The sequence below is a fragment of the Schistocerca americana genome, chromosome 2 (genome assembly GCF_021461395.2).
Source record: "Schistocerca americana isolate TAMUIC-IGC-003095 chromosome 2, iqSchAmer2.1, whole genome shotgun sequence".
Taxonomy (NCBI): domain Eukaryota; kingdom Metazoa; phylum Arthropoda; class Insecta; order Orthoptera; family Acrididae; genus Schistocerca; species Schistocerca americana.
Window position 1 is genome coordinate 544,110,696 of NC_060120.1, and position 19,318 is coordinate 544,130,013.

Consider the following 19,318-nt stretch of genomic DNA (forward strand, 5'->3'; position numbering starts at 1 on the left):
AAATAAATAAATTCCTGACTCATCACCATGTAAATAAACAACAAAATTTTACTCTAACCCCAGATCATGGGATAATCACAACTCTGCTAGAAGAAACTCTCGAACATTTAAATCTGGTTACTGATATGGGTTCAAGTAAATCAACAATATACCCCTGCTACTAACCTTCTGTCCATTTTAATTAGTTCTCTAAAGAGATTCATCAAGGCAATACGAATAAATGCAGATTTTAAATTTAAATGATTTACATGCTCCCTTGACAACCCCATTATATATTCTTTAACATACCACATCAGAATTATTATGATTAGTAAGTTGTATCCCACATGTACCTATGATACTGTTTAAACATGATATAAATAAATAAATTCCTGACTCATCCCCATGTAAATAAACTACAAAATTTTACTCTGACCCCAGATCATGGGATAATCACAGCTCTGCTAGAAGAAACTCTCAAACATTTAAATCTGGTTACTGATATGGATTCAAGTAAATCAACAATATACCCCTGCTACTAATGACATTATTAAAATACCAGTATAAATCTAACTCCAGCACACCAAACTCAAGTTACAGATGCCATTCCTCATGTCACACTTGCGCATTAGTATCATTTTAACAAACCTTACCATTCTTAATTCAAACTAATGTATTTAAGTTACTCCCTGTTCTTCATCTACATCTGCATCTACATCTACCTGATTACTCTGCAATTCACACTTAAGTGTCTGACAGAGGATTCTTTGATCCACCTTCTGACTATTTCTCTTCCATTCCACTCTCCAACAGTGCATGGGAAAAATGAACATTTAAATCTTTCTGTATGAGCTCTGGTATCTCTTGTTTTATTATGGTGTCCTTTTGTCCACATGTAGGTTGGTGGCAATAAAATATTTTCTCATTCAGAGGAAAAAATTGGTGATTGAAATTTTGTGAAAAGATCTTACTACAGTGAAGAACTCCTTCATTTTAATGATTGCCATCCCAACATGCTTTTCATATTTGTGACACTCTCTCACCTATTTCATGATAATATGAAACAAGCTGCCCTTCTTTCAACTTTTTTGGTGTCCTCTGTCAATTCTATCTGGTAAGGATCCCATACAACACAGCAGTATTCTAGCAGAGGATGAACAAGCCAGTCTCTTTAGTGGACCTATTTCATCTTTTAAGCATTCTACCATTAAAACAAATGTTGGTTTGCCTTCCCCACAACATTACCTATGTAATCATTCCAATTTGTTGTTCATAATAGTAATTCCTAGGTATTTAATCGAACTGACTGACTAAATTTGTGAGATTTATTATGTAACTGAAATTTAATGGATTTATTTTTGTACTTATGCGGATGAGATCTGTTTAAGTCATTTTACAATTGGTTTTGAACATCAGATGACTTTACAAGATAATAAACGACAGCATATCTGCAAACAATCTAAGAAGTCTCCTCAGATTGTCTCCTAAATTGTTTATGTTGTTAGGAACAGCAGAGGGAGTATAATTCTTCCTTGGGGGAATGCTGGATATCGCTTCTGTTGCTCTTGATGATTTTCTGTCAATCACTATGCACTGTGATCTTTCTGAGCAGGAAATCACGAATCCTGTCACACAACTGAAATGATATTCCACACACACACACAATTTGATTAGCAATCTCATTGAGGAATGGTGTCAAAAGCCTTCTGCAAATCTATAAATATGGGATTAATTTGAGATCCCCTGTTGATAGCACTCATTACCTGGTGGGAATAAAGAGCTACTTGTGTTTCGCAAGAATGATATTTTCCCAGTACGTGCTAACTACATATCAGTAGACGTTACCTTTGAGGTAATTCATAATGTTTGAACACAGTATATATTTCAAAATCCTACTAAAATCAAAATTAGTGATATGGTCTCTGTTGACCCATTGTGAACATGGGAAGGAACCAATTATTAATTTATTCTGGCTGTCAAATGTAACCTCTGTCCATACTGACTTGCAAGAGCTATCTACTTCAATTTCACTGCAAGATAAAGTACTTCTAAAGCAACAAAGATGCTATACTTAATCCCTTCTTTCTGAACATGTTTATGTCCTTTGTAAAAATTTGGTAGAACCCTTGAACTGCTGCTGCCTGGATGAGAACTGTTACCAAACTAATGAGTTATGCAGCTATAGCTGACTGCTCACAAGAATGATTCAGTTGAGACTCTGACATTTATCTAGCAATGCAATTCATGTTATGCAGCATACGGATCCAACAGTTAACCATAAACAAACATTTTAAGAAAATAATACTCTGTTGTATTTCAGATACCTAATGGTTTCTTGGATACTGGATACTGGTTAGCCCAGTCTATAGGCACTGGTACGCTGCTTCAAATGGCCCATGATACAATTCAAACATTTTTTTTGGTAGCATTTGACTTCTCTTTTATTTGGACCAATACTTCATCAACTGATTTAATTTAATCGTCTTATATATGGTATCATGACTTTTCTTTCTTTCAGTTCCCGTCCTTAACATATGCTGCTTGACTAATTTCCTTCTTTTGACTGGTTACCATGTGGGCTAGAGGAAACTCTACATTTTCTGCCGTTAAATTCCCTGGCTTCTCCCTGTTGTGACGTCATATATCAAGAAACCAGTTGCAAAACTTTTTATGGTTTTCATTAGATCTTCAAACATAGATAGGTAATCCATCATGGTTGTGTGTTTCTTGCTAGAAAAGGTACTGTGCAGTCTACTCGGTTCTCACATGTTCCTTTCAGCAGGAATGTGTGCTGGAAATTTCAGTTCCCTTCTTTAGCACCTGCTGCTTGATTAATATTTCCTTCTCTTGACTGGTTACCATGTGCTGAAATGCCATCCCCTCCAATGTGAAGATGCCGTACATAATGTGAAGATGCCCTCTGCGACTTGAAGATGCTGCTCACAACTTGAAGATGCTACCCCCTACATGAAGACACCATCTGCTACATTGACTGCCCCATTAGACATGGAACAATCCAGACTATGCAACATGAGTGAGCCCAGATATGCTGCTAAATGCTGCTGCTCCCGGCCTTGGTGACAATGTGACATTTATATGCTGTCTGCCACATTATGCACAATGCGAAGCTGCCCCTCATGGGCTGCTTGCACTGTAGAGCAATGAGATGTAGTGACCGGTACCACATGCGTAGTCTCGGACAAGATGCTGCTCGCCTCTGAGACCATCTGCTGCAGTCCTTTGCTGCTTCTGTCACACCTGCTCATCTCCTTCCACAACTGCACATGCATTTTTGGACCTAACTCCTGTAAGTGGACTGGCTGCACTGCTGATGCACTACTGATACAGTGCTGCTCTCAAGCCCCATGCTAACTTCGTAGTCTACTAAAGGTATTTTATTATTCTTTTAATAGGACAACCAATCCTGAAACTAAAATTCTCAACAAGAAGAAACAAACACAGTTGTATTAAGGACAGAAACTTTAATTTCAAGGCTTAATACCATCTGAGAAATTTCATTTGCAGTTAAACCCTGGAACAGAATCAGAAAACCCATTTACGAGCACACTGATAGTTTTATATGCACTATCACTGTGGTTGGTGCATGACCTAATTATTTGTTGGCTGAACTAGTTGTGAAATCTGAGGGAGTCAGTTGTGCACTGTCATTTTAAAGCCCATGCACTTAACACAGAACTGATCTCTTCAGGTCATTGCCAATATTTTTGTGAATAAAATGTAAAATGCATCTATGGTAAATGAACATGCATATTTCAATGCCTGATTGATGAAAATTTTATTGTATTCTTCAGACAAATATTAGGATTGCAGCCATTTGTTATTTAATTCATTGCACGATAATTTGGCTTGGCACCTGCTGGTCATCTTCAGGTGAGTCATCAAAGTCTGATGACGAGTTGCGCATGCATCAAAATCAAGTTGACAGCCATACCACACTTCCCAGTGGCAGCGCTCTCACTAATGGAATTGTAGAACTTAGCTGTCCTCTGCATTACTACTTGCTGCTGCCATTGGAGCACTCAGTCATCTTCAATTAGAACAAATTTGTCATTACAGTAACCTCTCTCCTTATATATGTATATAAAACGCAACGTCCCGACTGACTGACTCACTCACTGTGTCATCATTGCCCACCCAAACCACTAAGGATGTTGTTGTGTTATGATCTTGAGTCCAGAGACTGGTTTGATGCAGCTCTCCATGCTACATTATCCTGTGCAAGCTTCTTCGTCTCTGAGTAACTAGTGCAACGCAACCTACCTCTTTCTGAATCTGGTTAGTGTATTCATCCCTTGGTCTCCCTCTATGATTTTTACCCTCCACGCTTCTATCCAATACTAAATTAGTGATCCCTTGATGCCTCAGAACATGTCCTACCAACCAATCCCTTCCAGTCAAGTTGTGCCACAAATTCCTCTTCTCCCCAATTCTGTTCAGTTAGTTATGTAATCTACCCATCCAATCTTCAGCATTCTCCTGTAGCGCCACATTTTGAAAGCTTTTATTCTCTTCTTGCCTAAACTATTTATTGTCCATGTTTCACTTCCGTACATGGCTACACTCCATACAAATACTTTCAGAAATGACTTCCTGACACTTAAATCTATACTTGATGTTAACAAATTTCTCTTCTTCAGAAACGCTTTACTTGCCACTGCCAGTCTACATTTTATATCCTCTCTACTTCAATCATCATCAGTTATTTTGCTCCCCAAATAGCAAAACCCATCTACTACTTTAAGTGTCTCATTTCCTAATCTAATACCCTCAGCATCAACCGATTTAATTCGACTACATTCCATTATCCTCATTTTGACTTTGTTGATGTACATCTTATGCCCTCCTTTCAATATACTGTCCATTTTGTTCAACTTCTCTTCCAGGTCCTTTTCTGTCTCTGACAGACTTACAATATCATCAGCAAACCTCAAAGTGTTTATTTCTTCTCCATGGATTTTAATTCCTACTCCGAGTTTTTCTTTTGTTTCCTTCACTGCTTGCTCAATATACAGATTGAATAACACTGCAGATAGGCAACAACTCTGTCTGACTCTCTTCCCAATCACTGCTTACCTTTCATGCCCCTTGACTCTTATAATTATGATCTGGTTTCTGTACAAATTGCAAATAGCCTTTTGCTCCCCGTATTTGACCCCTGTCACCTTCAGAATTTGAAAGAGAGTATTTCAGTCAACATTGTCAAAAGCTTTCTCTAAGTCTAAAAATGGTAGAATAGTAGGTTTGCCTTTCCTTAATATATCTTTTAAGATAAGTTGTAGGTTCAGTATTGCCTCACGTGTTCCAACATTTCTGCGGAATCCAAACTGATCTTCCCCGAGGTCGGCTTCTACCAGTTTTTCCATTCATCCGTACAGAATTCGTGTCAGTATTTTGCAGCAGTGACTTATTAAACTGATAGTTTGGTAATTTCCACACCTGTCAACGCCTGTATTCTTTGGGATTGGAATTATTATATTCTTCTTCAAGTCTGAGGGTATTTCGCCTGTCTCATACATCTTTCTCACCAGAAGGTAGAGTTTTGTCATGGTTGGCTCTCACAAGGCTATCAGTAGTGTTAATGGAATGTTGTCTGCTCCTGGGGTCTTGTTTCGATTTAGATCTTTCAGTGCTCTGTCAAATTCTTCACGCAGTAGCATATCTCCCATTTCATATTCATCAGTGTCCTCTTCCATTTCCATAATATTACCCTCAAGTACATCACCCTTGTATAGACCCTCTATAGACTCCTTCCACTTTTCTGCTTTCCCTTCTTTGCTTAGAACCAGTTTTCCACTTCAACTCTTGATATTCGTGCAGGTGGTTGTCTTTTCTCCAAAGGTCTCTTTAATTTTCCTGTAGGCAGTATCTATCTTACCCCTAGTGACATATGCCTCTACATCCTTACGTTTGTCCTCTAGCTGTCCCTGCTTAGCCATTTTGCACTTTCTGTTGATCTTATTTTTGAGACATTTTTATTCCTTTTTGCCTGCTTCATTTACTGCATTTTTATATTTTCGTCTTTCATCAATTAAATTCAATATCTCTTCTGTTACCCAAGGATTTCTGCTAGCCCTCATCTTTTTTACCTACTTGATCCACTGATGCCTTCACTATTTCATCTCTCAAAGCTACCCATTCTTCTTCTACTGTATTTCTTTCCTCTGCTCTTGTCCATTGTTCCCTAATGTTCTCTCTGAAATTCTCTACAACCTCTCATTTTTCCAGTTTATCCATGTCCCATCTCCTTAAAACGCCACCTTTTTGCAGTTTCTTCAGTTTTAATCTACAGTTCATAACCAATAAATTGTGGTCAGGGTCCACATCTGGCCCTGGATATGTCTTACAATTTAAAACCTGATTCCTAAATCTGAAACCTTCCAGTGTCTCCAGGCCTCTTACACATATACGATCTTCTTTCATGATTCTTAAATCAAGTGTTAGCAATGATTAAGTTATGCTCTGTGCAAAATTCTACCAGGTGGCTTACTCTTTTGTTCCTTACTCCCATTCCATATTCACCTACTACTTTTACTTCTCCTCCTTTTCCTACTGTCGAATTCCAGTCCCCCATGACTATTAAATTTTTGTCTCCCTTCACTATCTGAATAATTTCTCTTCATCATCTGCGGAGCTAGTTGGCATATAAACTTGTACTACAGTGGTAGGTGTGGACTTCGTATCTATCTTGGCTACAATAATGCATTCACTATGCTGTTCATAATAGTAGCTTACCCTCACTCCTATTTGTTATTCATTATTAGATCTACTCCTGCATTACCCCTATTTGTTTTTATATTCACCTGACCAGAAGTCTTGTTCCTCCTTCTACCGAACTTCACTAATTTCCACTATATCTGATTTTAATGTATCCATTTCCCTTTTCAATTTTCTAACCTACCTGCCTGATAAAGGTGTCTGACATTCCACACTCTGTCCCGTAGAATGCCAGTTTTCTTTCTCCTGATAACGACATCTTCCTGAGTAGTCCCCGCCCGGAGCCCGGAGATCCGAATGGGGGACTATTTTACTTCCGGAATATTTTACCCAAGAGGACGCCATCATCATTTAACCATATAGTAAAGCTGTGTGCCCTCTGGAAAAATTACGGCTGTAGTTTGCCGTTGCTTTCAGCCATTCACAATACCAGCACAATAAGGTCATTTTGGTTAATTTTACAAGGCCAGATCAGTCAGTCATCCAGACTGTTGCCCCTGCAACTACTGAAGAGGCTGCTGCCCCTCTTCAGGAACCACACGTTTGTCTGGCCTCTCAACAGATACCCCTCTGTTGTGTTTGCACCTATGGTATGGCTATCTGTATGGCTTTGAAAATTGGTATATGGCTTCTTGGTCAGAATAAAGAAATATATTTTTGGAAATTTAATGCTTATGGGGGTCAAATAGTGAGTGAAAAAACTTTTTAAAAATAGTTCATTATTAATGAACTGCTGTAGTATTTTTAGAGCTATATAGAGCTATGTCTGTGAAAACTGGTATTTGACTTCCCGATTACAAGTAAAAAGTGCATGTTTCAGTGCTTTGGGATATTCGACCCCTAGGGGGGTTGAAATAGGGGATGAAAGTTTTTATGGAAATATTTCATTATGCAAGCATATTTGAAGCTAAATCTATGAAAATTTGTGTTTTGGCTTTTCTGTCAGAAATTTAAAAAAATACACATTTCATGTTTTTTGGAAACTCAACCCCTAGGGGGTGAAATAGGAGGTAAAATGTTTTATGAAAATATTTCTTTGTGAAAGCATTTGTAAAGCTAAACCTTTGAAATGGTGTTTGACTTCCCTGTCTCAAAAAAAAAAGTGTTTTGGAAGTTAAACCCCCTGAGGGAGTGAAATGGGGAATGAAAAGTTTCATTTTCTTTTGGGAACTGAACCCCTAAGGGGCGATATAGGGGACGTAAATTTTTAAGAATATATTTTGTTATATTAAAAATGTTTTAGGTCTTAATCTACAAAAATTGGTATTTCACTTCTCAGTTAGATGTTAAGGAATATGTCTTAGAGGGTGGAAATATCATCATAAGAACCCAAAGGAATGATTAAAAAAACCTTTGGACTGCAGCTATCAGAATCACTTTTTGATGAGAAGTACATTCAGAAAAGAACATGCTTCTGTGGCCTTAATTAGCATGCAAACTCTAGAAGATGTTGTGATTAGTGAACAACATAAAAAATTGATTTAAGAAAACCAAAAACAACTCTGCAGACCATACAGTCTATGTGAGCAAGGCAGTGAGCACTAAGCTAGTGAATCTATGATAACAAATAAGTTCACAAAGTCAGTTAGGACAGTTAATCACAATCTGTAATAAAAATATGTGTGCAGAGCCCTCAAAAATTATAACTAAGAAAGAGTTGTGTTACATTGCAAATTGTAGTACAACTGGTGCTAGAGAAGAAGGACATAGCCAAGGAAATTGGGCATATTGCATCACTTTATATTAAATAACACTCACCAAATACATGACGATACTTATGTTCAGTATACTTTAAATATGTCTGCTTGTGTCTGTATGTGTGGATGGATATGTGCGTGTGTGCGAGTGTATACCTGTCCTTTTTTCCCCCTAAGGTAAGTCTTTCCGCTCCCGGGATTGGAATGACTCCTTACCCTCTCCCTTAAAACCCACTTCCTTTCGTCTTCCCCTCTCCTTCCCTCTTTCCTGATGAGGCAACAGTTTGTTGCGAAAGCTTGAATTTTGTGTGTATGTTTGTGTTTGTTTGTGTGTCTATCGGCCTGCCAGCGCTTTTGTTCGGTAAGTCACCTCATCTTTGTTTTTTATATATAGTATACTGAATTTAGTTATACTCTATCTGATTTTGAATTGCATAGTAATTTAATTGTGCTAAAATAATCTTAAATGTGGTGTACATAGGTTTTCCTCCATTTTGGAGAAACATTTGAGCTGTGGTGCTTCATGTACATAATATTATTTTCATATTCTTACAATGCAATGTGCAAGAAATATTGAGTGATACAGAAAAGGTTTGCTAGATATGTATATAGTATTATTGTAAACACGTGTGATAGTGTTCAAAATACAGCTTAATGCTGTATGATGATTAAAACATGACTAGCTCATGCTTCTTCTTCCACAACACAGAGGATTGGTATCTTAATTAACGAATGCAATCGTGGTTGTTGGTATTGTGATATAATTCTCTTATAAAAAATAACTCCGAGAAATAGGATAAGTTGCTACTCACAGTCTCTTATCAATAACCCACAGTAAAAATTGTACCATTTACAGTTTCTAAGTTCTCTAATAATTTCATGAATGGTTTGATTTTATGTGGCAGTTGCTTGTGAACACTTGCTACAGGAAGAAAATTGTCATATTTTTGTAATTTCAGTTGACAGTTGTTTGAGATCCTTCATAGTCATCTTCAATTTCACTCTTAATGTTATCTCATTCCGTTTAGGAAACAATCCCCCCGTGTTCATCCAGACAATCTAAGGCACTAGTCAGAAGGGCAATTTGCATCATCACCCCATACTAGCTTCTGTGAGCTCCAAAGTGAAAATGTGTGCTGGACCAGGATTCGAACCCAGGATCTCTTGCTTACTAGGCAGTTGCATTAACCACTGCATCACCCAGACACTGTGTTTATTGCAGTTGTACAGACTATTTCAGCAGGCCTCTCAGCTGACCCAAATTCCCACCTAGCACCACCTATCCACAGTCACCATCCATGTCCTCCATGCTCACTACTTTCAGATTTCTACAGGAGGTTAACGTAATTGTGCATCTGCACTGAAGATGCTGGATTCATTGTCCATTGAGGCGAATCAGATGTATGAATGCTTGGTCTCTGTTGTTTTGGACATGCCCAAAAGAACAGGCACACCGCAGAATATGGTCAGAATGACGTCAAATTGCAACGGAATATTAACGGAGAAGGGGGAAAATGTATGGCAGAAGAAAAATAAATAGTTACGAAATGTAGGAATAGATGGCACTGTGAGCAGCTTAATTTAATAGTGGTCAACTACAAATGACAAAAGAATCATACAACAATGTCTAAGGTGTACATTTGACATTAAACAAGCTGTACTACTCAGTGTGCATCGGTGTACAGGTGTGATACTGTTAGTTACGCAAGCCCATCCACCACAGCAAGGTCATATCACATCAGATGGGAAAAATTGGTTTTTAACTGTCCCGAGGCCAAAAACCACATAAAAAGCATCAATCACATAGGTTTTTAACTGTACTGAGTCCAAAAATGACATAAAAAGCATAAATCACATCAGTTTTAAATCCTGAGGCCATAACCGCACAAAAAGCATCAATCCAAATCAAATCAGATTACTAATTTCCATGTGACTGGCACAAAACATGTTCAATATACTCCCCACCATTTTCTGCATCAAGTTAAAATTGAAAAACAGCATGTTCCACAAATGGTTGAAGTGTTTCTGGGGTCACTTTCAGAATGTGTTGTGGAATATGTACTTTCAATGCAGCTAAGTTTGTAATCAGAACACTGAACACAACATCTTTCAGGTAGCCCCACAGCCAGAAGTCACACGGATTAAGATCAGGTGATCAGGATGGCCAGGATGTAGGGAAATGGCAGCTGATAATTCTAGTATTTCCAAAATGGCACTTCAGCAGCTGCTTAACTGAATTTGCAATATGCGGAGGGTTGCCACTTTGCATAAAAATGATCCCATCCACACACCCATGCTGTTGGAGAGCTGGAATGACGTGGCTGCGCAAAAGACACTCACAGCCCTTACCAGTGATGGTACAGGTAACAGGACTGGAAGCACCTGTATCTTCAAAAAAAGATGGCCTTATAAATGAAGTGGTACTGGTTCATTTGCGTGTGGTTAATCCGTTGCCCATATCCGACAATTCTGTGTATTGACATAACCTTTCAGATGGAAGTGGGCTTCGTCTGTCCACAAAATCTTCCATGGCCCATCATTGTCCAATTCGTACAAACAGGAAATTCTAAAGCAAAGATCTCTCTTGCTGGCAGGTCAATGGGAAGCAACTCCTGCACATGGATAATTTTGAATGGATCACAAAGATATTCATATAAAGGAGGATATAAGATGGCTTTTAATAAAAGTAATAAAAATAATGGAACATAGTTAAATTAAATCAGGCAATGCTGACAGAATTGGATTAAGTAATGATACACTGAAAGTAGTGGATGAATTTTGGTATTTGGACAGTAAAATAACTGATGGGCAGCAAAATAACTGACGATGGTCAAAGTAGAAATGAAGTAGAATGTACACTGGCACTCAAGAAAAGTGTGTCTGAAGACGAGAAATATGTTAACATTGAATATAAATTTAAAGTGTTAGGAAGTCTTTTCTGAAGTCAGTTGTATGGAGTGTAGCCCTGTACAGAAGTTAAATGTAGATGACACGCAGTTCAGACAAGAGTAAAACTGAAACTCTTGTAGTGTGGTGCTACAGAAGGATGCTGAAGATCAGGTGGGTTGATTGTGAACTAATGAGTAGATACTGAAAGGATTTGGGGAGAAAAGAAATTTGTGACATAATTTGACTGAAAGAAGGTATCAGTTGATAGAACATTTCTAAGACATCAGGTAATTATCAATTTAGTATTGGAGGGATGTGTGTGGGGTAAAAATTGCAGAGGGAGGCCAAGAGGTGAGTATAGTAAGCAGGTCCAAATAGATGTGGGCTGCAGTTTACTTGGAGATGAACATGTTCACGCAGGATAGAGTAGTGTGGAAAGCTGCATCAAACCAGTCTTCAGACTGAGGATCACAACAGCAATGTGGTGTTTGTGTTCGGATTTTTGCCCCATTATGGTATTGGTAAGTACTGGCCAACCCTTTTGTCTCCTTGTAATTTTATAGTTTTTCAAAGTGGATTTTTCTTGGTGAAATAAATAAAAATACGGTGGCTTTTAGATTTGACAGTAGGTTATTAAGTCTTCAGAATATGTGTACTTTGCTTTATCAGATGAAAACTGATTTTATATATTGCACTCAAAAGCATTCTTATTGCATTGCCATTTCAGCACAAAAATCTGGTTTTATCTAAATGGTTTTGTTCACTCTGTAATTGTGTATATGCTATAATCAAAGTTACTGACAGATTGAGTGGGTGTACTGGACCAGGACTCAAACCAAGACCAGGACTCAAACCAAGTCCTTGCCTTAGGCAGTTATTGCTCTCGCCACCAGACATTTCCATAATTGCCCACCTGAAGCTATGAATCAAGCAAATTGTATTCCTGCATGAGACACTCACTAAGACACAAGAGTCTGTTTTAAGTCCTGGTCTGGCATGCATACTGTTTTAATCTGTCAAGAAATTGCACCAGGTGTTGTAGTTTGCGATGCTGCTGTATACTTGTCATCATTATGTCCACCATAATTTAGAAGTTACTTACCAAATTAGAATACTATCTATTCTTCAGTGGACTTATAAAATGAAATTGCAGGAAAATATGTATTCCACTAGTATTTGTTAGTGGGTCTTCCATGACAAGCAGTCTGTGCTTTCCGCGTCTTCCATAATCAATGGATTTGTTCCTGTGGAAAACAGATTACATAGTGGCTGATGTGCAACACATGTGAACTATCCACACAGGTGTTTCAATTTTACAAAATGAAGTACTTTCTATATTCCTAGGAAGTAATAAAGCAAACAACACTTAAATGAGCATATATGCTTTATCTTTCTGTTATTTAATGTTGATATTATTTTTGTTGTTTAGAATGAAAGCTTTGCATACAAAACCAATTGAAAGTTAACTTCTTCAAATATACATAAAGTGGAAATTATTTTTGAGTTAATCTTACACAAACTTTGGTTTGCTTCACCATACATTTTGCTCAGAAATCTTCATGAGAAGTTTCTAACTCTGAATCAAGAAATTGAAAGCTATAAAAAGTCAGCTAATGATGAGATGCTGAAGAATGAGAAACTCACAGGAATGCTTCAGAAATTACAGATGGATTTAGCAAATGTAGAGAAGCAGATCTCAGTGAACAATGATAAGAGGATTCTTATTGAGACACAATTGTCATCAAATATGGCAATGCTTGAAGAAACAGAAAAATCTCTTGAAACAGCTGTCAATGTAAGTTTTCCATTGTAACTCAGTTACATAATGTTTAAGTCATATTTTTGGTAAGCTTCTAATGCTTATTTTGGTAGTGAGTAACTTAAATGAAAAAAAAAAAAATGCCTAAAGTGGCTGATAAGGAAATAGGATTCCTGGGTCAAATCCTGAAGTATGTAGACTGTTCTGTTTAATTCCATATAAAATTTATATACTCATGGTAGAAAGCGGAGTTTTGTTGTATAACACCGTGTGAGGATGACATGAGTGTTTTTTGCTCTCATCACAGACAGAACGTAAAAGGAGGATAGGTAACACGTCTGAATGTGTAATCATTTTATGTACATGTTTGTTACTTGTAAGTTGTTGATAACTTTTTCCACACTAATTTGTTTATATAAAAAGCTACTTTAAAACATGATGCACTAAAATAAAAATATTGTATGGAGTGTTGGAGTTGGGCAGTTCAGATGTAGTCTTAACAGTTCTTGTAATGAGAACTGCTAGTATGTCCTCCTTTCAGTCTTGTAATTTGCTCTCTAAAACACTTTCAGAGATCTTTCATTTACCAAAGAACATAAAAACACTACCTTTTATGATTTCCAATGTTCTCATATTTTTTTGTTACTCATCAAACCTGAGATCTCCTGTTGTTTGTTTGAAAGTGCAAGTCTTAGTAGGTTTTGGTTTGTTGATAGCTTTTAAGTTTCATTCTACAGTATTGTATATCAGTTTAATCATATTAGGAGATAGATCTCGTGGCACAATACTTTTCATGTAAACATTTGCAGTCCATTCACCAAACATTCAAAGAATCATATTGTCATCCACTCTTTTCTCATTTCCTTCACATGTACGTTTAAATATGAAATAAATATTAAAACAACAATAAAAATTCCTGAATGGAATAATATGCAAAATAAGGGAAACCATTGAATTGCAGACAGGCACAATGAAAAAACTGTTACATATCATTATTTAATAATTATTTTATGTGTAGCAGTCTTTTCAATCTGCCTATCTGGAGCTCAACGTGTCATCTATCCTTTTCCTAATATTGTTTATATTCCACCCTTGAGTCTTCATTGTTTAATATATGGGAGAGTCAACCACTCGTCTATAGCTGATTGATGTGTGGCACATAAAAACATGCAGCAGAAAACTATTTGTACTAGATTTTCAGCTCTTGCTCTTTCTCTAATAGAAGTACACACATTCACACACACAACCACACACACTCCCATGGTCACAGGAGACAGTGCCATATGTTGCCCCACATTCATAACACAATACATACATGCCACATTAATACAAATGCTCATAAATAAACTGAGACTGGTAACAGGAAACTTGTTAACATAAAATGTTTGCATTTAAAGGTTTCCAAATTCTGCTCAGTTTGACCTATAAAAAATGTGTTGCACTCTGTGAATTTAAGTTTATAAACTATGGGATTATTATATTGTTTCTTATTTGCCATGCCAAGTTTTTGCCTTAGTATTTGTACAATGTCCCCTTCAGTCTGATAGGTAGCGGTATTGTATCTGAAATGAGTTTTGGTGTGTTTTTTTTTCTGTCATTCATCCTTCATATGTCAAAGTGACATATTTCTTCTTAATTTTTAGCTTCTTATTGTTACATGCTTTTAATTTTCTTAAACAGACACATGGTGTATCCTGCATCCATTTGTTTCTGTGACCTGTTTGGCAAATCACAGTTCTCATTGCAATTTATCTTTGCCTAGGGGGGTCTGAGTGCCCTACAGCACATCATTAAAAGTATTTTCGACTGGATGGCAAGTAGTTTATCACAACATTCTGTTCCAGTTCTATGGTGAAGTGACTTTTAGGATGCTGCACATTTAACAATCCTGTTTTGTTCATTTTTCTTCACTCTAAACAATGCAATGGTGTCATCCATTTACTGCTAGTAATAACTCATTATCACATTAATTTCTGGGTAAGAGCTAAAAAAAATTGTTCTTAAAGTTGTTCAGAAAAGTTACTGCCAATATTGCTGAGGGGCAGTTGTCCATGGCCAGGCAGACAACTCACACAAAATATGTGCCACTAAAAATGAAATGGTTGAAAGCTAATGCAAAATTCAGCAAATATAAATGTGCAAAAATTTCACACTTACTCCTTGACAGGTTGCTTACCATTTATTCTTAATAGTGTATGAGGCAGATTATTATTTAGAGATTCACAGTGTGTAACAAGGCCAGCAAACACAATTTTTACATTATACATACAGGGTGTTTCAAAAATGACCGGTATATTTGAAATGGCAATAAAAACTAAACAAGCAGCGATAGAAATACACTGTTTGTTGCAATATGCTTGGGACAACAGTACATTTTCAGGCAGACAAACTTTCGAAATTACAGTAGTTACAATTTTCAACAACAGATGGCGCTGCAAGTGATGTGAAAGATATAGAAGACAATGCAGTCTGTGGGTGCGCCATTCTGTACGTCGTCTTTCTGCTGTAAGCATGTGCCGTTCACAACGTGCAAGTGTGCTTTAGACAACATGGTTTATTCCTTAGAACAGAGGATTTTTCTGGTGTTGGAATTCCACCGCCTAGAACACAGTGTTGTTGCAACAAGACGAAGTTTTCAATGGAGGTTTAATGTAACCAAAGGACTGAAAAGCGATACAATAAAGGATCTGTTTGAAAAATTTCAACGGACTGGGAACGCGACGGATGAACGTGCTGGAAAGGTAGGGCGACCGCGTACGGCAACCACAGAGGGCAATGCGCAGCTAGTGCAGCAGGTGATCCAACAGCGGCCTCGGGTTTCCGTTCGCCGTGTTGCAGCTGCGGTCCAAATGATGCCAACGTCCACGTATCGTCTCATGCGCCAGAGTTTACACCTCTATCCATACAAAATTCAAACGCGGCAACCCCTCAGCGCTGCTACCATTGCTGCACAAGAGACATTCGCTAACGATATAGTGCACGGCGATATGCATGTGGGCAGCATTTGGTTTACTGACGAAGCTTATTTTTACCTGGACGGCTTCGTCAATAAACAGAACTGGCGCATATGGGGAACCGAAAAGCCCCATGTTGCAGTCCCATCGTCCCTGCATCCTCAAAAAGTACTGGTCTGGGCCGCCATTTCTTCCAAAGGAATCATTGGCCCATTTTTCAGATCCAAAACGATTACTGCATCACGCTATCTGGACATTCTTCGTGAATTTGTGGCGGTACAAACTGCCTTAGATGACACTGCGAACACCTCGTGGTTTATGCAAGATGGTGCCCGGCCACATCGCACGGCCGACGTCTTTAATTTCCTGAATGAATATTTCGATGATCGTGTGATTGCTTTGGGCTATCTGAAACATACAGGAGGCGGCGTGGATTGGCCTCCCTATTCGCTAGACATGAACCCCTGTGACTTCTTTCTGTGGGGACACTTGAAAGACCAGGTGTACTGCCAGAATACAGAAACAATTCAACAGCTGAAGCAGTACATCTCATCTGCATGTGAAGCCATTCCGCCAGACACGTTGTCAAAGGCTTCGGGTAATTTCATTCAGAGACTACGCCATATTATTGCTACGCATGGTGGATATGTGGAAAATATCGTACTATAGAGTTTCCCAGACCGCAGCGCCATCTGTTGTTGAAAATTGTAACTACTGTAATTTCTAAAGTTTGTCTGCCTGAAAATGTACTGTTGTCCCAAGCATATTGCAACAAACGGTGTATTTCTATCGCTGCTCATTTAGTTTTTATTGCCGTTTCAAATATACCGGTCATTTTTGAAACACCCTGTATGTGAGAACCTTTGTCTATGTTGACTCCCACTTATGGGATAATGCTGTACCCAAGGGTTCATTAACTGCTTCCCTGTCTTCTCAAAGAACCCACATAGACTCATTACCATTATGGAGCGCTACTTGTGTTCTTGTTTCTGGCAGTCTAGGATTCATTCTAAATAATAATTTAAATTTATCACTTGGGGTAAGAAAAAGTTTCACTGCTTCTAATTTGGCCTTTAAATCAACTAAGAATTTCTTTGTCAAGTACTTTTTAATTTCTGCCTACTGAAAGAACTGCATAGTTGTGCTTATGTAACCCATCTCATCAGTGTCAACAATTGTGTTTCCTTACTCCATTTTAATTTCAGTTGTCTCATTAGTATAAAATTTTGAATTAATTTCGTTTGTCTACCTTAAAGTGTGCATGCTTACAACCTCTTTTGCCTTGTGTTCAATAGGTTGTTTGTTACTTGTAAGTTATTGATAACTTATTCCACACTAATTTGTTTATATAAAAAGCTACGTTAAAACATGATGCACTAAAATAAAAAAAAAATTGTGTGGATTGTTGGAGCTGGACTGATAAATGTCTTGTGAAATTTAGTCACTTTTGTTTTCCTGCTTGCTACTTCCACATCCAGAATCTTATGTTTGATGTCCTATCTCAGAACATAGTATTTTACTTGTGCTTAAGCCTTTTATTCAATAGTTTTTGTTCATTGATGGCAAAAATAATGTTAAATTAACTGTCATATTAGAATTTATTTATATGTCACACTTTTTCCATTTTCTCCCCTGGATCTGTGTTTTACCAAAGTTAACTATTTTTTTCAAGTGCACTACAGTTTTGGCATGCTTCTGTCTTCAGCGTGCAAAATTGCAATGATGTAAGCAGATTCCATAACTGTACGAAGGTCATTCAATAATTAAAGAGACAAATAGGTCTGGGGAAAAACTGTATGTAGGGCAAGTTTGTCACTTTTATGGCTTTAAGTTGGCATCACTGGAATGAGCCCTGATCAGCTGATGTATCAACATTATTTTGTTTATAATCTCAAAAATACATTTCAAGAGGGCGAGTCTTCTTGAAACGTCCACATTAGTTGAACAGTATTCTTTTATTTGTTTTTTACTCGCTGAAGGGTTGAAACCAGTGAATATATACTGTAGAATGTCTAAAGTTTATGGTGAAGGTTGTATGAATCATGCAAATTTTTACAAGTGGGTAGAGCAGTTCAAAAATGGTCGTGACTCAGTGACTGACAAATACTGTTCTGGCTGACAAGTTGCAGTTTCAATTCCCTCATTTGAAAGTCGAATTGATGACATTATTCATGCTGACTACCATGTGACTGTGGAAATGATAGTTTATAAAGTTGAAGTTATTACTGGTATAGTTTATAACATTATCTATAACAAGCTGAAGTACTGCAAAACATGTGCAAGATGGGTCCCAAAAGAGTTGACGCAGCTACACAAGGTAACAAGGTTGAGAGTGTGCACAGAGCTAAAGGAACATAATGAAAGAGAAGATGAACACTTCCTCAACAAAATTTTAACTTGTGATGAAACTTGGGTTCACTATTATGAGCCAGAATCAAAAAGACAAAGCATGGAGTGGGAGCACACCAACTCACTTGTCAAGAAAAAATTCAAAACCCAAGCGTCTGCAGGAAAAGCATCTTGACAGTGTTTTGGGATGCTCATGGTCCAGTTTTCTGTGATTATCTTGAAGAGCAGTGTACAATAGAATCCAATACTACTCGGATTTGCTTTTAAACAAGGTGAAGCCAGCCATGAGAGAGAGACGTCGTAGATCTCAGAGGAGAGGTGTGATTCTTCAGCAAGACAATGCACATCCTCATATTGCTCAACTAACCTTCGACAAAATTGCCTGGGAAGTACTGCCTCATCTCCCTTACAGTCCTGATTTAGCACCTAGTGATTTTCAGTTGTTTGACGCACTGAAGCAGGCACCACATGGGAAGGGATTGCAGGACAACAAGGATGTGAAAAAGTATGTGGGAAATTGGTTCTTTGCAGCCAGAATAAAAAAACTTGTAGTCCATTGGAACAAGTGCATAAATGTTCAAAGGAATTATGTTGAAAAGTAGAAAAAGTATTGTTTTGTAAAAATAAACACTTTTTTCTCCAGACCAATTTGTCTCTTTAATTATTGAATGACCATCGTAAATGTAAACTGAATGTTGTTTTGTTAAACTTATCTTTTTCAATGTATCTTGCTCTAATTTTCTGTCTTACTCACAGTTGTTCCACTTTCTTTTTCACTCCTTTTTGAACATAGCACTATTAATAACCTTGACCCTTGCAAACTTTGGCGCTACCCCTAATTGTAAATAGTTGTTATTGAATTCAACATATGAGCTGGCTTTCATAATTTTGAATTTTAGTTTGAAGAATGTTATCACATCCCCCGACAACCTCGTTAGGCACTGTCTTTTTTAAGT

The 19,318-nt window shown here is 37.6% G+C and overlaps 1 protein-coding gene across 1 annotated transcript in view; it reads left to right on the plus strand.

Annotated features, from left to right (window-relative positions):
• Positions 1 to 19,318, plus strand: part of LOC124595019 (coiled-coil domain-containing protein 40) — a 384,638-nt gene that overhangs the window by 186,175 nt on the left and 179,145 nt on the right. Inside the window, exon 6 of the mRNA XM_047133570.1 lies at positions 12,852 to 13,095. Within this exon, the coding sequence (XP_046989526.1) occupies positions 12,852 to 13,095 (244 nt within the window). The remainder of the gene's footprint in view (positions 1 to 12,851; positions 13,096 to 19,318) is intronic.